This window comes from Molothrus aeneus, chromosome 16 (genome assembly GCF_037042795.1).
Source record: "Molothrus aeneus isolate 106 chromosome 16, BPBGC_Maene_1.0, whole genome shotgun sequence".
NCBI classification, from domain to species: Eukaryota; Metazoa; Chordata; class Aves; order Passeriformes; family Icteridae; genus Molothrus; species Molothrus aeneus.
The window spans coordinates 16,007,241-16,033,259 of record NC_089661.1 but is presented as its reverse complement, the minus strand read 5'-3'; the positions used below and the strand labels follow the sequence as shown (position 1 = coordinate 16,033,259).

At 52.7% G+C, this 26,019-nt stretch overlaps 3 protein-coding genes across 3 annotated transcripts; 1 reads left to right on the top strand and 2 right to left on the bottom strand.

Moving 5' to 3' along the window:
* Nucleotides 1-338: 338 nt before the first annotated feature.
* On the bottom strand, nucleotides 339-11,551 carry GGA2 (golgi associated, gamma adaptin ear containing, ARF binding protein 2). Its single transcript, XM_066561162.1, has 17 exons — nucleotides 11,518-11,551; nucleotides 10,868-10,952; nucleotides 9,951-10,026; nucleotides 9,337-9,435; nucleotides 8,315-8,438; nucleotides 7,742-7,845; nucleotides 7,217-7,297; nucleotides 6,386-6,523; nucleotides 5,582-5,663; nucleotides 4,914-5,033; nucleotides 4,497-4,664; nucleotides 4,219-4,274; nucleotides 3,780-3,931; nucleotides 2,811-2,977; nucleotides 1,736-1,905; nucleotides 1,294-1,404; nucleotides 339-664 (listed from the first exon to the last, which is right to left on the bottom strand). The coding sequence occupies exons 1-17, from the start codon at nucleotides 11,549-11,551 to the stop codon at nucleotides 545-547; spliced, it is 1,887 nt and encodes a 628-aa protein (XP_066417259.1). The 3' UTR covers nucleotides 339-544.
* A 179-nt stretch (nucleotides 11,552-11,730) lies between these two features.
* Nucleotides 11,731-16,716, bottom strand: EARS2 (glutamyl-tRNA synthetase 2, mitochondrial). Its single transcript, XM_066560826.1, has 9 exons — nucleotides 16,557-16,716; nucleotides 15,926-16,081; nucleotides 15,588-15,777; nucleotides 14,905-15,377; nucleotides 14,022-14,130; nucleotides 13,206-13,359; nucleotides 12,972-13,102; nucleotides 12,587-12,722; nucleotides 11,731-12,380 (listed from the first exon to the last, which is right to left on the bottom strand). Exons 1-9 carry the CDS (start codon nucleotides 16,714-16,716, stop codon nucleotides 12,297-12,299), a joined length of 1,593 nt encoding a protein of 530 aa, XP_066416923.1. The 3' UTR covers nucleotides 11,731-12,296.
* Nucleotides 16,717-17,042: 326 nt separating this feature from the next.
* Nucleotides 17,043-23,700, top strand: UBFD1 (ubiquitin family domain containing 1). Its single transcript, XM_066560845.1, has 7 exons — nucleotides 17,043-17,120; nucleotides 17,339-17,605; nucleotides 17,682-17,890; nucleotides 18,896-18,961; nucleotides 19,167-19,272; nucleotides 22,220-22,302; nucleotides 23,530-23,700. Exons 1-7 carry the CDS (start codon nucleotides 17,093-17,095, stop codon nucleotides 23,638-23,640), a joined length of 870 nt encoding a protein of 289 aa, XP_066416942.1. The 5' UTR covers nucleotides 17,043-17,092; the 3' UTR covers nucleotides 23,641-23,700.
* Nucleotides 23,701-26,019: the final 2,319 nt, after the last annotated feature.

Here is a 26,019-nt window from a genome sequence, read left to right as displayed (position 1 = left end):
CGGGGCGGTGCTCAGGGCGGTCCCGGGGCGGTGCTCAGGGCGGTCCCGGGGCGGTGCTCAGGGCGGGCCCGGGGCTGTGTCCTTCCGCGAGCCCAGCCCCGCCTGTGCCCAGGCCGATGGCTCCCGCCGCCCCGGCAGGGCCCAGCCGCGTCCCCCGGCCCTGTGCCCGGCTCTGCTCCCTCGCAGCGCTGCCGGTACCGGGCCCACCGCCCCCGGCTCCGGGGAACCCGGGCCGGGGTGTCCCTGTGTCCCTGGAACAGGCTGGCACGGGGGCTGCATGCTGGTGTGATTCACTTTGTTTGTTTTTTAATTCACAAGTAAAGGGGAGGTGGCCCAGAAGCTGCAGGAAGGTGTGCGTGGCAGGAGCACGGAGGCGCTCTCCAGCAGGCTCGGGTGGAGCAGGCTCAGCTACAGCGACAGGCTGCGGCAGAAGCAGCCAGCCCACACTCCTCCTCCTGCGGGCACAACGAGCAGGAAGGAGCGGCAGATCCCCAAAACGTGCCCTCACGGGGCATTGCTGCTCCCCAGTCACTCTCCGTCTGGGCTAAGGCCACACGGCAGTGTCCAAGAGCTCTGCTTCTGGGAAGCCAGTCACCTCTCCCACCTCGCAGACGGGCTGCAGGCCCTGCGTGAACACCAGCCTGTACCTCAGGCGGAGGGGATCCTGCGAGAGAAGGGAGGAGAGGGGCACACCATCATTATAAACTCCCAGACGCCTTCACCCCTCGTGGCCTCGCTGCAGTGAGCCACCTCTGACAGGGGAAACACCAGCCTTGCAGAAGCTCTGCACAGAAGGAGACCCTGGATAGGTTAACCTAAGGATATACCTATCCTAACCTGGACAGGTAACCCTAAGATAGACAAGAGCAACTGGAAGAGCAACATAACTGTGCATTCCAGCCATGGGCATGTTGGCAATCCAGGCCTGGCCAGCCTACTTAGAGACAGAATTCCTTACACTGATCTTGGGTCTCATAACTATCCACCAGTGCAAAAGATCTGCCACCCATCACTTGTGTCTTGGGTGTCCCTGTGTTCCATCAGCTGCCAACACCTGCACCATGAGTGCCTGCAGCTGTGTCTGTGTTCAGATCCTCCAGAACTGTGCAGGTCCCTGCAGCAACTGCCCACACAGTCCTTCAGACTGTAGCTCTAGAAAGCTCTTTGAGCAAAAAATCATCTTCCCAGCACAGTCCAGGCTGCTCTGTCTCTCCGTTACACCTCCCCATTATTAGGAGTCTCCCCATTTTTCACACAAACAGCCAGGGGGTGCCCAGTGCCCACCAGCAGCACCTTGTGTGGGTTGGAGAGCAGCAGCACCTGGGACAGCACTGCGGGCGGGAGGAGAGGGCTGAAGGCTGGCAGCTCAGAACCAGAGGCTGGTTGTAACTTTATCTGCATGGTCTGAAAGAGAAAACAAAAGAAACGCTTTTTAGTCCATGCTGGGGAAGGGCTGTGAGCCTCACTGAGCCTTGGGGCTGGTTAAAGATACATCAGCTAGACTCTTCATTCAGTGAAGAGCACAGCCTGCAACTAAAGGCAGATATTCCCAAACAGCCAGTTCTGCCCATGGACACACACAGTGAAACAGGCACCACTGTACAACAGGACCTCCGTGCAGAGCCCGGGAGCCACACAATTTCCCATGAGCAAGGCAAATGCTCAGCAAGAAATGGTGAACCTTCCTCTCAGGACATTTCTGAGCCTCTCTACTACTTTGTCACAGGTTTCTCACCTTTGGGACTGCAGCCTGGAACACTATGTCCTTAATGGGGTGTGCTGAGGTGCTCAGCATGGACAGAACCATCACCAGCACATCTGGTCGCCCAGGAGCTGGGTCTCTGGAGAAGTGGAGCATGACCTTGAAACCATTCCTGTCATACACAGTGAGTGGAGAGATGGTGCCTGCCAGAGACAAATTGAGAACCAGAATCAAAGCCTGGATTCCTCTCCCATTTGAGGGTGAACAGGAAAGATGGGATAAGGAATAGCAAAAAGGAAAATGCAGACAAACTTTTACTTCCTTTGGCAAACTCACAGACCAAGTGGCACACAGCCCCTGATTTACATCTGCCTCCAAGGCAGAGACAGGAATCTCTGCCTTTGGGATTTAGCAGCTCAGGCTTCACCAGTCCTTGAGAGAAGTCAGGTGTGGATCCAACAGAGATATGGTGGGAAAAGTAAAGTGCATTTCTGAGTGCACACAAGACTGGGCTCCTTACCATGCACTTCACACCTGACTATCACCATCCTGCCCTTCCAAAATCTGCTACGGGCTTCACTTGAGACTGAAGGCAGATCAGGATGTCTGTGCACCTGTCCTCTTCCAGCAGCAGTGAGAGCCAAGGCTCTGTGGCCCCGGGCTGAGACCCCAGGGTGACATTCCCAGGAAATGCTCTGGGGTGAGCTGCAGAGCTGGGCCATACAGTGTGAAACCAAAAAGCAGAGGTGGAATGAAGAGCTTCCTGCTTTAGGAAGTGGGGCAACTCCCACTCAAAAGTGTCTTTTAGGACTTCTGGTGGAACAACTGTTCGAAGCTTGACTGAAGGTGTGAAGGAGAGGGTTTAGAAGCACATTACAAAGATAAGCCAGGGCAGAAAACTCCTGAGCAATGAGTAGGGAGGACAAGGACATTCTCATGCTATGATCCCTAGCACCTGCTCAAATTCTCAGGTACATTAAGCCCATCACAGAACACTCATTACTTGTCTCCAGCAACCCACACAGCATGAAGCTACTTTGGCTTCTTGTCCTGCAAAACTCATGGAAGAGCTCTAGTAAGCAGAGCTGGGGCACAGAATTGCACTTACTTGGAGTAACTGAAATTAAAGGCACAAAAAGGTTTTCTAGAGAAGCATCATTGGAAGCTGCGTGCAAAGAGGCAGCAGGCTTCAGATCATAGCCAGGGCTGAATGGAGGATCTGCCACTGAGTTATTTGAAAGATGTGGAAAGGGCAGTTTCATTGGTGATAAATCCCTGGAAAGAAAAGCATGCAGAAAGCTTGTATTAAGTGGGGATACTACAGGGAATGTACTGTCTTCTGCTGTGTCTGTCTCTATTCCAAATCCCTCATCCCCTTTAGGTATAAAGAAACTACAGACTTACACTCTGAGTCCTTGAGGAATTCAAAAACACTATCATCTATGGAAGATCTTGCTGTTTCAAAATTCATTAAGGCAGATTTTGGTTCTGTTACTACAGTAAAACTTAGGTTTAGGGCTTTGGAAGTCTGCCATCCCTGAGCACAGCTTCTCTGGAGCCCTAGTCAGGCAGATCAAAGTAAATTCCTGCTCAAAGACATCACGGGAAGCTGAAAATCTTCAGTAAAGTTTCTTGTAATATGGCAGACTGTATAAGCATACTGTAATAGTCTCCTGCTCTGAAGATCTGTGGAGATTAATTTGATTTGTGAATGGTTCCAAGCTTCCACTGAATGTCTGGGAACTCCCTTGTCACAGTCTGGAAAAGGCTGAGGAAATTGCTTTTTGAGTGACAGGTTTTTATAAAAAGACCTGACCATAAGGTTTTTGTTCTTTTAGCTGAACATCACCTTGTTATCAACCAATGGGATTTGTCTCCCCAAATTTCTGACCCTTGGAAGGTCCTGGTGTGCAATTAACTGCAATTAACCAGTGCATAACTGCAGGAAAGAGCCAATATGTGCATGGATCACCTGCCATCACTAACCAGAGGTAGCTGAAAGGTTTTCCTAAATCTCCCTGCTGTAAAAGAAATCCTCAGCCCCAAAATCTGACTCTATTATGAAGAGTTTACTTACAAAGAGAATGCCTTGGTCCTGGATGGTGGAGAGAGCTGTTCCTCCAGGCTCTGGAATTCACTCTTCCCTGCACAGCTGTCTTCCCAGCCCTGCTGTGGTGCCAGGCTTTGAACAGCACTTACACCTTCCCTAAAGCCATTGTGTACAGCAGGCTGGAAAATAAGGCTCTTCAGGTTCATGCTGTATAATATCAGCAACAATAAACCTGTTGCACTGAAAATAACTGTTTATCAAATACCACTACCTAAAGCAGAAATATATATGAGTCACTTGGTTACAAACTGCACCTGAGAGACTGAGTGAGAGCACAAGGATTCCAGTTTCCCTTCAGAATAGAGTGCTACACTGGAAGGGCTGCCAGGGAAAGGCAGAGCAGGAATCATCTCTGATTTTTGTCCTTTATACCTTATGGACAGCAGAGTATCTGAGCATCACTCACCTCTGCTAGGCCAAAATCAGGGGGTGGTTCCTGTGTGACAGGGGAGTTGCTGAGACCTAAGAAAGACACCAAATGCCACAGAAAATTTACAGAAAACAGGGCTTTCCACAGGTGCTTCCTTTGCTGTCTAACAGCACTGGAGACACTGCATCCCTGAAAACTTCCATCTGGAAGGCTCCACTTTTTCTTGGGACTGACTCTGAAGCCAAAGCTGTCCCCTCTTGACTGAAGAGCGCAAACCCCAGTAAGGAGGATGGCACTGAAGTGCACCTACAGACCTAAGGAGTGCAGCTGCTCCTCGAGCAGGCAGCTGGAGGTGGTGCTGCCGTGTCGGGGGGCTGAGGCTGTGTCTGCAGAGGGCTCGGGGGGGGTCAGGGCCGTGGCCTCCAGCTCGGAGAAGTCGATCAGGGTGTAGCTCCTCGTGCGCCGCGGGGCTGCTCGGCACGCTGGGGAACACAGGCACAGTTAGCCAGGAGCCCGGGGAGGGACGGCACAGCCATGGCTACAGCTGTGCCCCAAAGGTGAAGAGCTTGGGGAGTATTTTCTGTCAACTACAGGCAAGAGAAAATGATGGTTACAGAATATTTTTCGTGTGTTACAGCACTGTGTCCAGGTTTGTTCTCTGAGGAGCACTTCCCTCCCAAACCCTGCTCCCACCTGGCATGCAGGGCAGAGCTGCTGTGGAGGCTTCTCACCTGGTGCACGGGCAGAGCTGGCAGCTGAACCTGCTCCATCCCCGTCCTCCTGGCTGGCCACAACCTGCCTGTACTGCCCCAGAGCCCATGAGAGCTTGTCATTGGCCTGCAGGACCTCAGCTGGGAAACCAGAGCAGACACAAAATACTCATCTTCCAGGGAAAGGTCAGGTCAGTTCCACAGCACCCCCCAAAATGCTCCTGAGGAAGGGACAGTGCAGCTCAGGAGCAAGGGCCAGCAGAGCAGGCTGCCCTCAGCTCCTCACTCACCTTTCATTCCATTTTGCACACACAGCTGCTGATTCCAGGCCTCTCTCTCATTTATCCATATCCCTTTGAAATCTTATCCCATCTCTAAAGTATTTCTAATTCCTGCCATCTCTTCTGCACTTTCTTTTCAGTTCCCTGAACATCAGAACTCAAAAAAACTTAGAAAACCACCTCATCTGAAGAATCAGATTCCCTGTTTAACCCTGGGCTCCAAGTAAAAATTAACAGCTTCCTCAGAGATGAGCAGGAGGAGACCACATGGCACTTCCCTGGGCATGGTTTCACGGTGAGAGTGGGGAGCTTTGCCCACAGGGTGCCAAGCAGCCAGCATTCCCCTCCCAGGGCAGGGCACAGCCCTGTGCCAGCGCCAAGGAGCACAAGGACAGTGCTGGCTCTTACCCAGAGCCTCCTCGTCAGGCACTGCCTCGCTGGCCAGGCGGAAGAGCAGCGGCCGGAGCCTCTCGCAGCGCTGGAACAGAGCCTGGGGGAGACATTGCACTGACATGGCACTGCTGAGCACCCACACCCCTGAACAGAGCCTGGGGGAGACATTGCACTGACATGGCACTGCTGAGCACCCACACCCCTGAACAGAGCCTGGGGGAGACATTGCACTGACATTGCACTGCTGAGCACCCACACCCCTGAACAGAGCCTGGGGGAGACACTGCACTGACATTGCACTGCTGAGCACCCACACCCCTGAACAGAGCCTGGGGGAGACACTGCACTGCTGAGCACCCACACTCCTGAACAGAGCCTGGGGGAGACATTGCACTGACATGGCACTGCTGAGCACCCACACCCCTGAACAGAGCCTGGGGGAGACACTGCACTGCTGAGCACCCACACCCCTGAACAGAGCCTGGGGGAGACACTGCACTGACATTGCACTGCTGAGCACCCACACCCCTGAACAGAGCCTGGGGGAGACACTGCACTGACATTGCACTGCTGAGCACCCACACCCCTGAACAGAGCCTGGGGGAAACATTGCACTGACATGGCACTGCTGAGCACCCACACCCCTGAACAGAGCCTGGGGGAGACACTGCACTGCTGAGCACCCACACCCCTGAACAGAGCCTGGGGGAGACATTGCACTGACATTGCACTGCTGAGCACCCACACCCCACACCTCTGTCTGTGCCACCCCCTGCAAAGGATGCTCCCTCTAGGAGAGGGAGGAAAAGGAGCATTCACCTGCAGGCTCTCCTGGTCAGCTGGGGATAATTCACCTCTCCTGTAGCTCTCCAGGAACTCGTCCATACGTTTGACATTCTCAGAAACCTCACTGATGGTGTTCACTCTTCGGGACACCTGAGCTGACTTTTCTTGTTCCTGTGACGAAAAATGAAAAAAAGCTAGATTGTGACTTGGCTGGAGCACTCAGGGTCACACCTATTAATATTTTATTGCAGGTAGAGAAGGCACAAAGCAGCACAGGTGAGAACAACCCCCCAGCTGCCCCATCAGGGCACCCTGGCTGTGTGCTGTGGAATATGGAATACTTCTCACCACAGGCACGAGTGTGACTTCAGAATTTGAGCTGGGAGTTGGTGGCTTCTGCCACACAGAACGACACACTCGGAACAACCACGGGGCTTTGTTAAACCAAATCTCCTCTGTGAGCAGAGAAGTGGGATGCTCCTTCAGATGGAACGTGTAAACAGGCCAGACATGCACACACACTGCACGCAGGAAAGAGGCAGTTCTGTACAGAAGTGACTTCTTTCCATCTGGGAACTGAGTTTATTTTTGGAAATTTCCAACCACTACTGCTGTACTGCTGCCAAGGTCCCACTGACAGGGAAGTGCCCTGCTCTATGCACATTCACAAATTCCCTCTCCTGGCAATGGCACATTTTAGGGAAACAAACCAAAATGATCCCATGCTGTAACCTCAGAATAATTTGGAAAGCCTGAACATGGTCCCTTCTCTGGGGCTGCAGGACAGCGGTTTCCGTCCAATGGAACGGCCAGGGTCCCTCCCACCCTCCCAGGTTCTAGAAAGGCCCCTCGGGGAGCTCCCACCTCCTTGACGGCGCTCTGGATCAGGCGGTTGGCGGCCCGCAGGTCCTCGGGGTGGCGGCTCCTCAGGAGCCTGGCCAGGAGCTGTGGGGACACGGGTGGGGCAGCAGTGAGAGCAGCCCCGGGCACGGCGCACACAGGGCAGCCACGGCCGCTGCTGCAGAGCGGCCCCATCATCCCGGAGACACGCCAGGTCCTGTCCCAGAGCCCAGTCCAGGTTACACCGCTCCTGCATTCCCTGGCTGGTCAGCATTAGGGACTCTGCCTCTGCAGAATTCTGTAAGACCTGGAGAAGCCCTCCCTTGGGGAGATTTCATGGAAACTGATGTTTTTCTGTAAAAGAGTTTCACTTTTTTCTAAGGCAATATTTCTGACAAAGTTTCAGAGAGTTCTCTAGCTGTTGCACTGCAGGAGGGATCAGCATTATTCTGAGATTGTCTGAAACAGCAGAAGCTCCCAAAATATTACTGAGCCTCTTTTCTCATCAGGACAAAACAGAGGGTGGGGCATGAAGACTCTGAGGTTTACCTTGGACTTCTCTTCATCTGTGTCAAAAATAGAATTCTGAGGTCTTGGAGAAGGAGGAGGTAAAATTTTGTCTTCTGGCAGTTTGGGATCTTCTTTTACAATCCCTGGAACAGGTAACAGTAGTTGTTCAGTGATGCCCAAGCTGCTGAAACCTCGATGCTCAACAGTGCATGAGGTTTTGCACAGATTTCCAGATTAAAATACCACTGAGGACTACTAAATATAATGGAAAAATCCATCCTGGGATCCCTCTGAACTCATCTCTCATAACCCTGGGAGACATCCCAGGGCAAAGATCACTTCTGAGCCTGTCCTGTGCTTTTTCCCTGCCCACAGTGTGAGCAGGGCCTCCAGACTGGTCTGAGCTGTGGCTCAGGAAGGCTGTTCTTTGGAAAATCCCTTTAAACAGTTCCATGCATCCTTCAGAACCCAGCCAGCCTCGGACCTTTGTCCCTTTTCCTTCCACACAGCATGTTAGGAAAAAGCTGAGTCACAAGCTGAGGGGGGCAGATATCTGTGGGGAAACCAGGGGCTCGGGAGGCTAAAAAGGAAACTGAAATAACAGAACTGAACCTTGTTTCTTCAGCATCTGATAAGCATCCTGAATTTTGACTTCCTGAGGAAACCAGACTGTCCAACTGAATATCACTTCTGTGACCCTTGACTTGACTTTTTCTGAAGACCAAATTCCATAGTACTGAAAACAAGACAGTAAAGAAAGACAAAAAGCTCAAACACAAAGAATTGGTGCCAGATCTGGAACAGGGACCCAGCCCCAAGGTATTTTTGTGCAGACACCAAGGATAAAATGGATTCCTGTGAGTTTATTCACAGTGCTGACAATGTGTATCCTGGGGTTAGGAAACACAAGAACTGCTATGGAGTGTATGAGAATCACACATATATTCTACAACAGTCAAAATTAAACCACTTCGAACTTCTCTGATCAGTTATTGAATCCAAAACCCAAAGCAGGTTATTTTAGTGAAAACATTCTGTGCTTGACTTTAAACACTCCCCTTAACTGCTGCAATACAGTCATAGCACCGGCCTCAGCCAGCTCCTGACACAGGAAAACCGAACAAAACCAGAAACAAATATTATTGTCTCTTATCAGCATCTGGGTGCTTTCTCCAATTTCTCTCATTATTGCCTATGACCACTCCTTTAACTATAAAAACACAAACCTCCCCAAGGCCAGGCATTTCAAACTGATTAAATGATACCTGTCCTCTCAGAGCAGTAAACAGAATTGTCTTCAGTGATATGTGCTTCAGAGTCTGTGGCTTCACTGAAATTCTGTTATCAAGCCTGAGACTGAGACAAGGAGTTTTGTTCTTCAGTTGAGCATTTCTTTGAAATGAGGTTTTTGCAGCTCTGCCCTTGGGCTGATGCAATGGAAAATGAAACGTGCCCCAGTGGTAAATGCGTGCAGGAGCCACCAGAAAGGGAAATTGATGGTGTGATGCTCAGAGGGTGTCTCAGGCAGGCCCAGCCCACCCCCACGAAGAGGAGCACGGCCAAAAGATCCCACTGCCTCCAATAAAGCAGAGTGCATTCCTTATCCCAAACACCCTGTAACCACCATCACCTACCTTTGGGGAAAGCACTTTAATCAGCTCGTTCAGAAACCTGAATTTTGCCATTTCACTGTGAAATCTGTCACCACAGTTGTTCACACAAGTCTCCAGCACCTGCAGAAAACAAAATGTTACCAACAGGAACTGAAAACACAAGGCTTGGGGAGCTTTCAAAAATTTTGTCATTATATTGCTAAATCTAAGAACTTTCTGCCACTGCAGTCACCAACACAAGATACTGAGAAAGCCAGGCAGCAAGAATATGTTTTATTCCTTCATCCAGCTTTCCTAGGCAGCACATTTAAGGCCACCTGCTCTGTTCTACCCATCAGTAACAACTTTTGAGCTATTGCCTCGGTGGTGGGACACAGCTCACACAGCCAGAGCTGCAGACCAACAAAACACCTCAGCAGAGCAGCGTGGGGAGCAACAGAAGCAGTCACTGCCTCCACTGTGCCCTGGTTCCTGTATTCCTTGTGCAAGGGAAAGTTAAATGGAGAGGCATCCGAGAGAGAGAAAGACATGGACATCTAAGAGAAAAGGAAGAGAGAGCTATCCTGTCTGCTCTGCTTTCCACCTGCCAACTCTGTTTCCCAGTGACTGCCTTGTGTGTGGATGGAAGTACTCACTGTGAGGGCATGCAGAGCTTCTCCCTCCTGAGGGGACTGGATTTTGTGTGCCAGCAGCCTCAGAGCAAACCACGGGCTGGGGAAGAGCAAAGCAAGTCACACCATGCACGAGTTCCCAGGAAAAGCAAATGCTGCTGGGCCGGGTCTGCACAGAAGGGCAGCTGCTGGGCTCACAGCAGGACAGACACCCTTCCCCAGGCACAGCGCTGGCCAGGGACCCTGCACACACACGGGTGAGCTGGTGACCCCAGCGCTGCCTCCCAGCCCTGCCCAGGGGCTGCCCTTTGGGAGGGAGCAGAGGCACAGGCTGGGGGTGTCCCTGGGCAGGCCCCACCAGAGCTGGCTCTGCAGCTGCAGGAGCTCCAGTGACAGCCAGGGCAGCCTGTGCCAGCTCCTGGGCACGTGCTGGGTGCCAGGCCAGAGCTCTGAACTCGGTCTGCTCCAAACACAGAAATGATCACTAAGGTTTGACTGGTTATTAGCTTAATTAGTCCCTGCTACTTCCCACAGAGCCCAGACTGTCAGCTGGAAGGTGAGGAAACCTCAGCAGAGATTCTCCACCCATCTGGAAGGAAAAGCTGAGGCTGAGCTGCCTTGGGGCTCCCCTGCAGAACCCCACAGCAGGAATCCTTGGCCAGACTCCTAAGGGCATGGCCAGCAGGACCTGCTGCCCCGTGGGCATTGATGCCAAAGCCCATTCCCTGACATCACCCTCCACCACACTGGCACACACCTATTTCCAACTCACATTTCCAACTCATTTCTGCTCCCAGGAGGGGCAGAGCCCAGCGAGCCCCCTCAGCTCCCTCTGCAGCTCCCCACACCACAGCCCCAGCCCCTGCTCCTGCAGATCCACAAGGGGAGCTCAGAGCCAGACACAGCCTGGGTGACCACAAAGAGCTCTGTGTCTGCCTTACCCCGCCGTGTCAGCGTTCACCTGCTCGCAGAACCGCTGGATGCATTCCCAGTTTTCCTCGGAGACACTCGGGTCAGTGGCCTCATCTTACAGAGGGAGAAAAACAAGGGATGAAGAAGTAAACTCCAGGCTCAGTGTGAGCCCAGAGCAGGAAGCAGCTCAGACCGCGCTGGTGCCGCTGCTCCAGAGCTTTCTGTAGCAGAAAGGGCAGATCCAGGACGAGCAGGAAACAGCTGTTACTAAAGTCTGCCTAAAAATATAGTCCCAAGCACACACTTGAAGTCAATCACAGCCTGACAACAGCAGATGTTGCTTTTAGCCGGAGAAACTTAAAAACCATTTACAGGCAGCTCTCCCAGGACCACTACAAAACCTGTGCTGGAACACAGGCAGTTTACACATTAGCACAGCTAAATTCAGGAAAAAAAAGTCTTTTTTGGCTCTACCACTCCCCAGTCTGTCACTGAGCCAGCTTTGGGGGCAGGACAGATGGGGAAGAAGCCAGATACAGCAAGCCAGCACCCACATCATTCTACGAGGGTTCCATGGGACAGCAGCCCCTTCCCCAGGGAGGTGAAGCTGCTGCAGTGCCCACCCAGGCTGGAGGAGGCAGCAGAGCCAGCCCCGGCCCCCAGCCCCAGCCCCACTCACTGAGCCAGCGCTCCAGCTGCCCGCTGCCAGCCATGGCTCCGTCCCCGTGCCGGGCAGGAAGCGGCTCCGGGCGGCCGAGGGCAGCCCACGTGAGGCTGCTGGGGTGGAAGGGCTCCTGAGGCTGCTGGGGTGGAAGCGCTCGTGTGGCTGTGAGCTCAGCACAAGCCCTGAGCTCCTCCCCTCACCCGCCGCAGAGTAACCGTGAGAACAGAATCGAAGTCACCACATTGATTTAATAATTAGAAGGGCATCAGACAAAAGAGGATAAAACAGCTCAATCTCCTGATCAGGGGTGTTTTTAGCAGAACCACGTGCATGACACAGTACACAGGAAACCCACTCTGAGCAGTTCACTCAGGCTGGTGGGACACCAGGGCAGCTATAATACACATCTATATATATATAAATACCCGCCACTGTATTTACTGGGGAACCGTGTTGTGCAGCTGTAGGCCCTCTCCAAAAAGAATCCGATCTGCTGCTTTCAGAGGTTCAGTTACTTTCTGTCCACATGCTCTGAATTTAAATGCTGATACTTGTCTTCCTCCCCCCCCTGCAAAGCAGGCTCCTTGCACGAGGTGACGGCAGGACAGAGGTGAATCTGGACTCGGTTCCTCTCCCAGACGAAGTGGCTCGTGCTCGGTGCAGGCTCCTACAGACGTGGGACCAGCCCAGACACCTGCCTGGCCTGAAGCCCAGCTCGTCTGCTCAGAGATGATCACGCAGGTGCCACCTGCACCATCCCAGTGCACGGCCTGGCAGTGTCACTGACGTCCCTGTCAGCTGGACAGGGCTCTGTGTATGCGGCCACACGCCTCCTCAGCTCCCAGGGTCACCATCATCTCCGCCACGCTGGGGCCGTGCTGCAACACAGAGAGTCACTGAGCACAGGAGCTGACCTCCCCAGCACGCGCCTGTGCATCACAGACTGATGCCAGCCCTGCTCAGAGGGACCTGAAGGGTTAGCACCAGAGCTGAGCCAGGACTAGGCTCTGGAGAACTCCTGTAAAACGTGGGTTTGAGCTCTGTGAAAGCACACTGCACATCATCTCAGAACTGCTCGTTTTACCTGCTGCCCACTGAGCGCCAGGCGCAGGAGCTGCATCATGCTGCTGTACTTGGTCTCTCTGGTTTGCTCCTGCACCTTTCTCAGCTCTCTGTTCAACTCCTCCACAGTCAAGGCAGCTGCTGGCCTGGTCAGGAGCCTTTGGGAAAGAAAGTGACCCTTACACTCTGGGGACATGGAAACCCACAGGGCTCCTACCTCTCACCCCTGCCCTGTGCCAGGGCGCTCCCTCTGCTCACCAGCAGCAGAGCTCATTCAAAAGAGCAAGTTTAAACTACAAAATTATGCCACAGACCTGGAAAACCACAGAAAAAGCAGTAATTCTGACTGTTTTCAGAGATGAGGAGCCATTTCTGCCACTACTCAGCTCAGGCAGCAGCACACTTACCCTAAGACCAGTTTTCCTATTTTATCTACTTCTGCAGAAATTGTTTGTAGCTGCTGCCGGGACACCAAGGGCCTGACCCACAGGTAGGAGTAATCACTCGATACCAGATTCTTCAGGAGGCTTATGTGACCCTGGGGGAGGAAAGCAAAGCTGGCAAGGCAGAGGGCTGTGCTGTGGAGGAAGCAATTCCTCAGCCTGGAGGATGGTGGCACAGCAATCTGCTGCTACCCATACTTTTCTCAGCAGTAGGACTCGCTCCACATATTCCTTTTCCAGAACATCTGGATCCACTTGCTGATCCCCATAGACGAGCTCCACCAGCCCCTGCAGCTCCCTGACGAGCTTCTGGCGCAGCCCTTGGTTCTCAATGTGACGGGTGAGGTGAATCCTGCAGCAGAGCAAAGACCTGCTTTTGCATTGCTTCGGGTTGGATCACCCCAACCGTGTTTCACAGAAATCACAGAATATTCTGAGTTGGAAGAGACCCTCAAGGATCATCAAGTCCAACTCTCAAGGGAACAGCCCATCTGGGGACTGAACCCACAACTTTGGCATTCTTAACACCATGCTCTGACCAACTGAGCTAAAACTGTGGAACTGTTAGAAAAGCAGCATTAAACCAGAGTCAGACACTCTACAAAGAAGCATTTAGCTCAGGTGCCCCACAGGGAACTGATGATGAGGCCACCTTAGCAGCACAATATCCTAGGAGCACGAGTGTACTTGCAAAAGAGCCTTCTGGAAGTGTTAACTCTTTTTAGATGTTACTTTCTTAGGTTATAAACTTAAGACTTTAGATCCTCCCAGCTACACCCACCCTCTGTCTAGACTTTCAGTGTCACCAACCCCAGAGACCAAGCACAGCATGGGAGAGGAGGCAGGAACTGTGTGAGCAGGAATTTATAGTTCCTCTTAGCACAGCCCAACAGGTGCTGCGCCAGGACCATGCTTGATCCAACAAACAAAACCTCCAGCGAAAACCAGGTGCTAGAAATAAATTCCAATTGACATGGTGCTTACTACATTTTAAAGCTACCACTACTTTTTTACCTGTTGAATTCTGGGAGTGCTTCAAGGTCCAGGAGCGCAGAATGGGTTGTAATTCTGCCTACTTCAAACTGGGAGATCAGCTCCTCCAGAGTCCTCCCCATCTGCTTCTCTGCAACACAGCCAAAGGGAATCACAGGGCTCCGTGCTCTCCTCGGGCACGGGGCTGGGAGCATGCTGAGCAAAGGTGACACAGGACAGCCACCTGTGCAGCGCCAGCAGCAGCAGGGGTGGCCCCTGGCAGGCAGGAGAGAAGTGGCAGCAGGCACACTGCCATGCTGCCTCTCCCCAGGAGCTGCTCTGCTGCACAGGCACTGGGCACTGGGATGTTCTGCTTGGCTCCATCACCTTCCTCAGCAGAACCCCTCTGCCTCAGTTGGCCAGAGAAGTCAGACTCAGCCAGGAGTCAGCACTGCCCAAGCAAGATTTTATTCCCAAGCAGAGCTCTCAGAGCACAAGTTAATTTGTGATCCCCACACAGCAAGAACCACAAAAGGAGACATTGACTCAACTTCTTGTGGTCTGTCAGGTTAAAGGAAAGGTGGCACAGGTGTCAGACAACACTGCAATCGCTAACCACAGAATGCAAGCTTTCCCAAGACTTCACAGAGTTTCTCAGCCTTGAAGGGAGGGTTTTCCCAAGGGAGAACCCATTAAGCACCTGATTCAATTTTAATGGCTGCACAGCAGCAAAAGATTTGCACCATCCCAGCTCCTTCCACAGGAGCTCTGCAGAAGGCCTGGTAGCACCACAGTGACTGGCTGGTTACGTGACACCCATTCCCTGACCCCTTCAAACACTGACAAGGTTCTCAGCTATTAAAACAAACCCAGCCCATGCCATGAAGTCGGCATGAGGTGAGCAGGCAGGAGCCCGTGGCAGTACCTGCGAAGCCCGAGCCGCAGTTGGTGACGATGTCCAGCAGTGCCTCTGGCAGGAACCCATCCCGAGCAAAGCGCTCCAGGAAGATGTCCCCCTGCCTCTTGGACAGCTTGCCACCGTCCTTGTTCAGCAGCAGCGGCAGGTGGCCAAACTGGGGCGGCTCCCAGCCCAAGGCCTTGTAGAGAAGCAGGTGCTTGGAAGTGGAGGCCAGCCACTCGGTGCCGCGCAGGACGTGGGTGATGCCCATGTGGTGGTCATCGACCACGTTGGCCAGGTGGTACGTGGGGAAGCCGTCCCCCTTGAGAATCACGGGGTCACCTTCCACCTCTGCCACCTCGTGCTTGTTCCAGCCGTAGACCAGGTCCTGGAAGGGCTGCACGCCCCTCTCCAGGCGGAAGCGGATGACGCAGTCCAGGCCCTGGGACAGCTTCTGGGTCACCTCCGTGGCCGTCAGGTGCCGGCACCGGTTGTCGTACCTTGGGGAGATGAGCAGCATCTCAGGCGCCAGGGCTTCTGCTCAACATGGGCCAACGCCACCAGCTGTTCTTACATTCCCAAAACTCTAAGCAGACGCCTGAATTTCAGCTGTAACCCGCCCACAGCATATCCAGTCTGACACCTCCTCTCTGGAGGGTGACACACGCCTCCTCCCTGCACGGGCAGGAGGCACAGGGTCAGGGACGTACCGCGGGGTCTGCTGGCGGCGCAGCGCGTCCCTGCGGAGCAGCTGCAGGCGCTGCGGGCTGCAGAAGCAGCGGTAGGCGGCCCCGCTGGCCAGCAGCGCCGCGCCCGCCCGCCCGTACAGCTCCAGCCGCTGCGACTGCACGTAGGGCCCCGCGGGGCCGCCCCGCCCGGGGCTCTCGTCCGGGGGAATACCTGCAACACCGGCACGGCGGCAGTGAGCAGCCGGGCTGCCTAAGAGCCCGCACAAAGGCAGTCTAATCCACCTCCAGCTGAGTCCGGTCAGCCTTCACAAGAAAGGTAAGGATTCAGCAGGTGAAAAATTAAAGATGTTTCTAAATACCTGCCCAGTTCAACATATCTTCTATTCCTTCTGCAGCTCCTGGCACCACCCGATTCTGATCTGTATCCTCCACTCTTAAAATAAAGGTTCCTTGGTGTTTTTTGGCAAAGATATAATTGTACAAAGCAGTCCTAAGGCCACCTAAATGCAGAAAACCTGTAATCGTGGGGAAATCAGAGGAGGTGGTCACAAAGGAGACCTAGGGGAGAATTCTAAACACGAGCTGGAAGGGCGCTGGATGCTGCCTGCGATGGCAGCGGCACCGAGGCGGGAGCGGCACCGCATCCCGAGGCACCCCCAGCTCCGGGGGCACTGGCTCTGAAAATAACTTATGGATGACTATTGTCAGGAACAGAGTCCCCAAAGTGACCTGGCAATGCCTGACAAGCGGGCACACGCCAGGAGCAGCACGGCCACGGTACACCGACCGTGACCCTGCACGGCGAGAGGGCACCGGGACACGCCGGAAGGGCGAGACCGGGTGCTCCGGCAGAAGCCCTCCAGGGAACCAGCAGCCCCCGCACCCTTCCACAGCCTGAATTTATGTTTTCAAAACCCCGGGCAAAACCCCGCCCCGCCGCAGCGCAGCCCCGTGGGTGGGCAGGGGCGGGGCTGCCGAGGGGTCAGTTACCTGTGGGGCTGGGTCCGAACCGGACCCGCGGCCCCCGCTCGGGTCCGGGTCCGGGTCCCGGTCCCGGTCCGGGTCCCGGTCCCGGTCCCGGTCCCGGTCCCGGTCCCGGTCCCGGTCCCGGTGTCGCCGCGCAGCGCAGCGCGCGCAGAGCTCGCGCCATCCCGCCACGCGCCCACGTGGCCGCGGCGCCGCTTCCGCCCGGGCCCGCAGCCAATCCCCGCGCGCGCCGCCGCCGGGGGCGGTGCCTCCCTTAAAGGCGCCGCCACCCGCTTCGTCCGGTCGCGCGAGGGGACCGCGGCCGCCGCCACGGGCCCGGCAGCGTGGGGCAGTTCCGGTGCCCGGAACTCTGAGCGGAGGGTCCGGCTCCCCTCCTGCCTCCCGGCGTGGCGCGGCCGGTGCTGCGGGGGCGCGATCTGAGGCCCGCCGCCGCCCCCACGCTGAGAGGCGTGCGGGGGCAACTACGGGAGCCGGCGTGGCCCAGCAGCGGCAGGGCGGCGTTTCCCGGCGTGCCCTGCGGCGGATTGTACACAATCATCATGGCCGCCGCCGCCGCCGCCGCTGATGGTACGAGCGCGGCCGGGAGCGCGGAGCCCGCGGGGCCCGGAGCCCGCGGTATCGGGAGCCCGCGGGGCCCGGAGCCCGCGGTGCCGGTGCAGGGGGCGGCGGGGCGGGCCGGGAGGCGCCAGCGCGGGGAGCCGGCCCCGGACACGCTGCGGGCGGCGCTCTGGGGCCGGGCCGGGGCAGCTCCCGTGGGCCGGGATCTTCCTGTCCGCTCCCCGCAGGTGCCAAGGAGCCGGGCATGGAGGCGGAGGCGCAGGAGCTGCCGCTGGGCTGCGGCGGAACGGGCGGCTCGCCGGCGGCGGGGCGGTCTCCGGACGGTGAGGAGCGCCGGGAGCCCCCGCAGGCGTCTGTCAGCAACGGCGGCGACGAGGACGGCGGCAGGGAGCTGGTGGAGCTGAAGGTGATTTGGAACAAGAACAAGTACGACGTGAAGTTCTGCCTGGACAGCACGGGAGCCGAGCTGAAGCAGAAGATCCACTCGCTCACAGGTCTGTGGGGCCGCCGCCGCCTCCCCGCGCCGCCCCCGCCGCCGCCGCCGTTCCTAATCGCTGTGCTTGCCCCTAGGCCTCCCGCCCGCCATGCAGAAAGTTATGTTCAAGGGACTGCTGCCCGAGGAGAAAACGTTGCGGGAAATCAAAGTAACAAACGGAGCAAAAATAATGGTTGTGGGCTCTACCATCAACGATGTGTTAGCAGTAAATACACCCAAAGACGCTGCTCAACAGGACGTCAAAGCTGAGGAAAACAAAAAGGAGCCACTTTGCAGACAAAAGGTAATGAATATTGCAATAATTGCTGGTGTGGGGGAGCAGTAGGATTTATGGGATTCTCCTGCAGGCACTTGTGGGTCCTGTTCCTCCTCAGGTCAGGTTGGGGGTTCATTTCTGACAGCTCAGCATTGGAAGGACTCTGGGCAGGGGAGTAGCACAGAACTGTTTAGTCTAGCAGGGACTGGGGCTTTGCAAGACACTGCTTGTGGTGCTAGGCATAGCCAAGCATTTTGGTCCAGAAATGGAAACACTGGATGGATGTTAGTGCAAATCCAGCCCAGATTAACTGTCTAAAACCTAACTATTTTTTATTGGCACAAAAGAATTTGATCCCCAAAAACTGCTCAAAACAAACGCCAAGAAAGCAGTTCCCTCAGCTGTCCCAGCCCTGACAGGGATGTGGGTGTTGAATTCTCCTCTCACATTTTGTAGCACAGTGCAGTGGGGCTGATTTGATGGCTGCTGAAGGATTGCCAGCTCAAGGTATTACCAGCCCTGTACCTTCCTTAAAATAAACTTGGTTAGATTAAGTAGTGCCTCCATGAAGCATGCTGATGATTTTCTCTGACTTATCACGGTTCACACTCAGTGTAAGTGCGAACTTACACTGAGCACCTTTTTAAAGGTGCTCAGCCAGGTGCAAGTTGTGAGTGTGGATTTGAACGTTACCACTGCTGTGATCCATGCTGGTTTGGTGCTGGGCTGCACTGCCAGACGTGGAGAATTTCTGCCATTCACTGGATGTAACACTTTGGATTTTATACACCTGTATTTATGTGTGTGTATATTTGAGAAGGCTGTTATCCTTAGCATTGTGTTGGAGTTCCACTCATTTTGATAATTTCTTGAGAGTATTTTGGAAAGCGCACAATGAAGTTTGAAAGTCAGTGATGCCCGTGTGACCAATGCCTGTGAACAGCCCTCAGCTGTGTCTCAGTGCCATTGGGATGTGGTCAATGGGCAGCTGCAAGCACACTGCAAACTTTAATTTCTGTTTTTATGTTGCAGCAACACAGAAAAGTGTTGGACAAAGGAAAACCTGACGACGTGATGCCTTCTGTCAAAGGCGTGCAGGTGCGTGAATAAAGCCTTGAGACACTCGGAGTCACAAAGAGACTTCTCTGTGGTTTGAGACCCTTCCCAGTGGTTCAGTGCTTCGTTGCTGTTGTGGCAGAAAGCTGGAAGGATGGGTGGTCCTTTTGCTGAAAGAGCTGAGAGTTTTGGGAGTTTGTATGTTTCCTGGGCAGCCCTGGCCGTGACCGGCTGTGTCTCGTTGCAGGAGCGGCTGCCCACGGTGCCGCTGTCCGGCATGTACAACAAGTCAGGGGGCAAAGTCAGGCTGACCTTCAAACTCGAGCAAGACCAGCTCTGGATTGGTACAAAAGGTGAGCACCTCTCAGCCTTGGGGATGGGCAGTTGGTGACTGGGCTGTGACTGAACTGTGTGACCTAGAAAAGCTTCTCCTCTGACTAAACTGCGTTTAGGGAATGATGTTGGTGTTGCAGTGCTTCAGAAAGCTTTCTTTCCTTTCCTCATGTGCATTCTCCCAGGGCATTGAATAGTACTTGATACTCCACGTCAATTCCTGAAAAACTGCAGTTCAGTGGTGTCAGCAGACTGAGGGTCCAATGTGCTGTCCCTGGCTCCAAATGTAAATGGGCATTTCTGGCATATCTCAAAGCACTCCATAAGCAGCATGGATTTGATGCCAGCAGTACACAGGGGCCCAATGGCTTAGCCAAGACTTGGAAGGAAAACTCAGAGCTGGGATAAAAACTGGGAGCATTGACATCTCTGGCACTCTGTGTCCTTCCAGCCGAAATTATGTGAATGGCTTGTGTCAGTAGTGCACAGCTGTGGTGCTGTGCAGAGGGCTTGCTGTGCAGTGCTGCCAGGAGGAGCTGGGGATGACATGCCTTGCTGAGGGTGTCTGTGTTCTGGTTGTGGCTGGGATAGAGTTAGTTTTCTTCCCAGGAGCTGTTTTGGATTGGGATGGGAGCAGAGCTGATAACAGTGGATGTTTTGGTTGTTGCTGTGCAGTGCTTCCCTCAGTCAAGGACTGTTTGGTGTCTCAGATGCTGCCTGTGAGGAGGCATGCAAGGAGATGCAGGGGATTGGCCAGGACAGCTGGCCAGAGCTGGCCAAAGGAACATTTCCCACCATAGAGCATCATGGCCAGCATAAACTGGGGCAGTTGGCTGGGAAGGACTGGTCACTGAAGGGGGACAGGCTGGATGTCAGTCAGCAGTGGGGAGCAGCTGTATTGGGCATCACTGGTTTCTCTGGAGTTTCATATTTTTATTTTATTATTATCATTAGTAGTAGTATATTTTATTTTGTTTCAGTTATTAAACTGTTCTTAGCTCAAACCATGCAATTTTTACTTTTTCCCCAGTTCTCCGCCCCATCCCAGCAGGGCAGGGGGAGTGAGTGGCTGTGTGGTGCTTAATTGCTGCCTGGGGTGAAGGGACACAGGGATCCCCCACCTGCCAAGGAAGCTGTGCTCCTTCAGTTTGACTGGGCTGGGCAATACATAGTCATGAGCAAGAGGGATGAAAGTGCTTGCTCACTGTCCCAGTAAAGCAGCCTCACTGGGTGGTTGTACTGCCTCCAGCTGCTACAATAGGTCCAAAGTAAGCAGAAATCCCAAAAGTTTTTGACCCTTTCTTTGTAGGACAGACTTGATTGTGAAGCTTTTTTCTGGCTTTAAAACCTCTCTTGGTGCCAGTTGCAATGATTTCCTCCTGGGCAAAGTGATGGAGCAAGGCATTGGGGGTGTTTTTAACTCTATAGGTTGGGCAGGCAGATTTTTCTATTACTGATCCCAGATTCTAAATCCATACTTAGTATTTAGGGGATTAATCTCTTCCATCACCCCCAGATGAGTTTTCAAGTGTAGTGTTTCTGGGGTGTTCTACATGGCATTGCTTAAGCTGTGAATTTGATTCTTCCTGTAGTCATGTGTTTCCTGTAACCTGCTTCCCTGCTCCCCCAAATCAGCAGCAGCTTGCTGCCTCTAGGGAATGGTTGTAATTGCTGGCTGTTAATGGGAAAAACTCCTTCCTCCTCTGAGAAGCCCATGGCAGAGGCCAGCAGGTAAGGGCTGGAGTAAACACATCTGGGTGTTGGCACAGCTTGTCACCTGCTGGCCCTGCAGAGTTGGAGCTGGTTCTTACCCCCAGCCCTGCAGCCTCACAGGGGTTTGTAGTCTGAAGTTTGGCACAGGCAACTGTTCCCCAGTGGCTCAGTAGCAGTTGCATTGAGGCATGGATAATGGGATTTGTCTGTTGCTGGGATACTCAGAGCAGAAATTTATTTGGGGGATGCTAAACAAGGGCAAAATGGGGTTTTACCTCATGAATGAAGTCACAGGTCTGAACAGGTAGTTCAGAGTGAGCTCAGTTATGAGGCAGAGAATATTTTTCCTTACATAACTGAGTTTATCTCCCTGTGTGTTTTCTGTAGGTAGGTTTGAGGTTTTTTGGATCACAAATTAAATAGATCTGTCTCAAGAACTCAGAGTTCAGTTTCTCCTTTGTAAAGTGTTTTGGGTATTCCTCTGTATTGTATCCAAGAAGATAATTTTCAGCTGATGCTGGATGCTTGAGTGGAAAGGCAGGACCTTGGAACTGAGTGTGTAGAAAGGAGTGAGGACAGAGCTGATGGGAAAGCTCTGCCCTGGACCATCTACTTTGTGGCTCTTGTCATTGCCTCTGGCTGCTGATGTTACTCTGCCATGTAATTGTAGTCTTTTGGGGGCTTCAGTTTCTCTTACCTGTTTCTTTCCCTATTTTCTCTGTTATATTCCCTTCCCTGTTCTTCTCTGCACGCTGCCTCAGGGTAAAGCCTGGCCTAAGCTTGCAGAGTTAGGGCAGCGTATCTTTGCAAGCTTTCAGGCTTGCTCTTGAGAGTTCAGTGTAATCCTTGGCAGTCAGTCCTGAGTATTCCCATACCTGGACTAGATTCCATAGGATGAGCATCTCTGCTGCTCCGAGGGGAGTTCCTTATGGGAAAACATTACATAACATAAACATGAAGCCTGGGATTTCCCATCATTCAGTCTAGGCCCAAATGATGAGCACTGAAATACTTCATGTGATGCAGGGGAACTGTGTGATCCAGTTTTGGATTCCTTCACACTGCTGGGTGCCAGCTGTGGGTGTGGGGGGGGTGTGGTGCTGCAGCCACCACGTCCTGGGCAGCAGGTATCCAAAACTCACCTGGAGGGGAGACTGCTGACCTGAGGAGATTAATGGAGGTGGTGTATGAAATGAATATGAAATACTGCTTCCCCGCATGTCAGAAATAATGCTTTGATCAATTTTAATGTAGAGAGAACAGAAAAGTTACCCATGGGGTCCATTAAAAATGTGGTGAGTGAACCTATTGAAGGCCATGAGGATTATCACATGATGGTGAGTAACAGCTCTACTTTAATCATATCCATCTGATTCCTTCATGCAGCACACACTGCTGAGGCTGCAGGTCAGAGCAGGCTGGAGGTGGATGGTGGTTCCAGCCTTGTGCACGTGGGGACATGGGCTCCTCTCACACTGTCGATATTTTGGGTCCATATTGAATATCTGCAGCTGTGTGGAAATCCACCGTGTTTTCACACAAACATGAAGTGCTTAAGCATTATTTTGTATCTTCTGACTGTGACAGCGCCAGACCAGTAAACATGTTCACAACATAGCTCATGATTTCTTAATGGTAGGGATATTTTTGGTACCTGGTTTAATTCCTTGATTCTGTGATATTTATATGAACAACAGGCCTTGATGGAGGTTAAGAAAAAAGGGATTTGATGCTGTAATATCTTTTCATACCTGTAATTTTCTGAACAACTTGCATGGGATCTAGAAAAGTTATATTTCAGAAGAGAACTGTGCTAATGTACTGAAATTTTAGCTGTTTATTTTAATCCATGGGGTTTTTTTAAGGTCCAGCTTTTGAAAGCACAGTAACTAACTTTTGATGTTGAAGTAAGTTTCTTTTCTATAAAAGGTCTGTTTCTTTCTTTAGGGGAAGGAAAGGGAAATATTTTTCCCTCCCCCTAAAGTCATGGCCTGCAGGAGGGTGCTGCTCTAGTCTCTGTCCCAGTACTTGATTTTTGATCACCCGTGTGAGAAGAGATCCTCTTAAGCACATGTTGCAATAAACTTAGCCCACAGCAAGGGCAGAGGCTCTGGCATGCCATGGTGCCCCTCTCCTGGGCATAGGAAAGAAGTTGAAATAGGACATTATGTCTAACTATAAAATCCTGTGACTATAAAAACATGGTCATTGTCTTGTTTAGTTCCTGTTTGGCTTCTCAGCTCTGAGGTTTCTTTGGAGACTCTGAGTTATGCTTCAGGTTGTCTACCAGAATAATTTCCTCATGTTCTTGAAACTGGCCAGGAGTTCTGGTTACTGTTGTGATGTTGTAAAAGGAAAGAGCTCATGGTTTTCGCAGTGCTCTGCAGCTCTTGTTCTCTGCAATGCTCCTTTAATTGCCCACCAAAGAGCTGTGGAATGCCCCGAGTGCTGCAGGGAGCAGCAGGTGGGACAGGCTGGTCTGGTTTGGCAGTGGATGAGCTGTGCCTGTCCACTGGCACCAGCTCTTTGTTCCCATGTGTAAATGTTGTCATTTTTAATTGCAGGCATTTCAGCTGGGCCCAACAGAAGCATCTTACTACTGGGTCTATTGGGTCCCAACTCAGTATGTGGATGCAATCAAAGACACGGTGCTGGGGAAGTGGCAGTATTTTTGAAAGCACGCTCACCTCTGGCACAGGAAAATGACACAAATCTAAGGACACTGCTGGGAGAGGCCTCCAACATCCCTGGATGTGACAGTCCTGGAACTTATTATTAAAACATGCTAAACGAGGCATGGATGGAAGCCAGAGGTGATGTTCTTTCACCATTAGTTTACTTTTAACTTAAAGATTTCACCATCCCTTTTCTGCAGTCAGCTTCAACCATATTTAAAGCAAATACAATGAAAATCAATAAATCTTAATTCACAAAATATTGTGTGTAATACACTTAAATCTGCTGAGAGTTGATCTTCCAGTTTAGTTTTAAAGAAAAAATATTGCAATGTATTATTGAGGATTTTTTACATGGTTTGAACAAAACCAAATATTTTCATAATCTCTCAGTTATCAGCATTAGACTTACCTTAGTTACTTGGTTGTGAAGGGGACTTTGAGGGGCAGATTTTTAAGAGCTAACTGTAGCAGAGCACAGTGTCGCTGTTCGGTGAAGCCATATCCTGCTGGCCCTCCAGGGCAGCCTCCACTCCTTGGTAGCAGAACTAATTCTTTGTTTTAACCCAAAGATGCCCTGCTTGTTTGGGATTTTTCCTGGCCTTTTCCCGAGTCTGGCAGCTCCAGGTTGGTCTGTGTAGCGTGTTTGGAGCAGGTGAATTCTGCAGGGATGTTTTGTCGTGGCCGGTGACCCAGTGCTGCCAGCTGCTCCCTCCCGTGCCTGGTCAGTGCTTCACCTCCTGCCCTGGGTGCTGCATTTTGGGAGCATTTTCTTGCTCATGCACGTTGCAGTCCAGGATCATTTTGCAGCTGCTGCGTTGACACTGAGCTGTTGGACTGGGAACACCCTTGTGCTGCTGGTGTGAGCAGGGGGACACAGAGGAACACAGGGAACCACAGAGACCTTCCTGCCCTGTTTGGGGTGGGGGCAGGAAGGAAGAGAGAAGCTCAGAGGCTGTTTTGGATTCTTAATAACAGCAGCAGTCTTTGTCAGTTGGATTTGAAAATTTGTAGTGATTGAATTCAGTGAATCGTACTTTAGTTTAACCATCCAGCAAGGGAGGTTTTGAAATGTAAACCACCTTCCAGCTTTTCTCCTGTTCCAGTTCACAAGAAGCCCTCACACCTCATTCTGTCAGAAGGAACGTGCTGTGCCTGGGGCTGTGGTGCTCTGTGTGTCATGCCAGCCATCCATGTGCCATTTCTCTCAGGTGTTCTGAACAGAGCCCTCAGCCCTGCGCAGGTGCAAAGCCCATAGCAGCATTGTGCAGCCAGACTGGAGCAGCTCACACATCCCTGCTCTGCATCAGCACTGGGGCTCCATGCTGCTCCATGCCAGTAGCTCAAAGCCATGCAGAAACAGCCTTTTAGGAACAGCTAATCTGAATATGCTCCATGTCTGCTCTTCCCTCTCCTTCAGCTGAAGCACAGCAGTGCAGATTCCCAAATGAATACTTATTTTACTTTTATTTTACTTGACAGACTGGAAAACACATTGGCTTTCTGGTAGGTGTTGAGGTCACATATTTCCCTGTAGCCTCTAGATAGCAGCTTTTAGTTTGCATTTTCTGTTTGAACAGCCACGCAATATGAGTTTTAAAGGTGTTTCATGTCCTACATAAAATCTAGTGATGAGCTTGTTACTCCTGTAGCTTGGGGTATTTCCTTTCTGAGTACAAGCCAGCAGCACTGTGTCCTGACACGCGTGGCTGGGCCAGGAGAGCTGTGTCAGCTCCCTTGGCAGTCCCCTGGAGCAGTGGGGGCAGAGAGGAGCTGGCCTGCCTTTACTGCTGGCAATGTCGTGGGTGAAACACAGCCATCACACGTGCAATTTCCTACTTGTCAGTCCTGGTGTTAAGGCTGAAATTAACATTTTGTTACCTGGTGGAAGGTGTGGGCACTACAGGATAAGGCAAAGGGTGACACTGGCTCTTTCTGTCACCTGGGGCCATGTTGCCACCTTGCTGGTTCTGTGATGATCAGCTCCCATTTGTTCCTCGGTGTGCTCAGACCTGTCTGTGCATCTGTTTGTGTTCCGTTTCCTTTCCTGTTCCTTCACCCCCTTGCTCCTGGGGAGGGCAGGAGCAGTTGTGGTGCCCTGGTGCCCGAGTTCCAGCTCCTCCCCAGCTCCTGTGGCTTCTGTGCAGGACGCAGCGACCGGGTGAGTAACTCTGGGGCCCGTGGGCACAGGCACTGACCACTGCTGGGGCACAGGGCAGCGCCACACCCCGTGCCAGGGGCACAGCTGCCCTCTCCTGGGCCACGCACAGCCCAGCAGCTCAAAGGAGACTCAGCACAAACCCTTTGGTTGCATACAGATTTTAAACATGAAGAAAATACTATACAGTAAGAAAATGTGATCCTGTTTAGGTGCTTCCT

Bases quoted from the DNA above. Each gene is read 5' to 3' on its own strand.
- GGA2 (XM_066561162.1), bottom strand. From the start codon at position 11,551: ATGGCTGGCAGCGGGCAGCTGGAGCGCTGGCTCA. The intron at 8,439-9,336 runs GTAGGTGATGGT...TCTTGTTTTCAG, and splicing joins TTAAAGTGCTTTCCCCAAAG to TACTATGGAATTTGGTCTTC. The intron at 3,932-4,218 runs GTGAGTGATGCT...CTTATTTTCCAG, and splicing joins CTGATTTTGGCCTAGCAGAG to CCTGCTGTACACAATGGCTT.
- EARS2 (XM_066560826.1), bottom strand. From the start codon at position 16,716: ATGGCGCGAGCTCTGCGCGCGCTGCGCTGCGCGGCGACACCGGGACCG. The intron at 13,360-14,021 runs GTAAAAAAGTAG...GCTCTGCTGCAG, and splicing joins GCACTCCCAGAATTCAACAG to GATTCACCTCACCCGTCACA. The intron at 12,723-12,971 runs GTAAGTGTGCTG...TCTTTCCCAAAG, and splicing joins ATAGGAAAACTGGTCTTAGG to GCTCCTGACCAGGCCAGCAG.
- UBFD1 (XM_066560845.1), top strand. From the start codon at position 17,093: ATGGCCGCCGCCGCCGCCGCCGCTGATG. The intron at 17,121-17,338 runs GTACGAGCGCGG...CGCTCCCCGCAG, and splicing joins CGCCGCCGCCGCCGCTGATG to GTGCCAAGGAGCCGGGCATG. The intron at 17,891-18,895 runs GTAATGAATATT...TTTATGTTGCAG, and splicing joins AGCCACTTTGCAGACAAAAG to CAACACAGAAAAGTGTTGGA.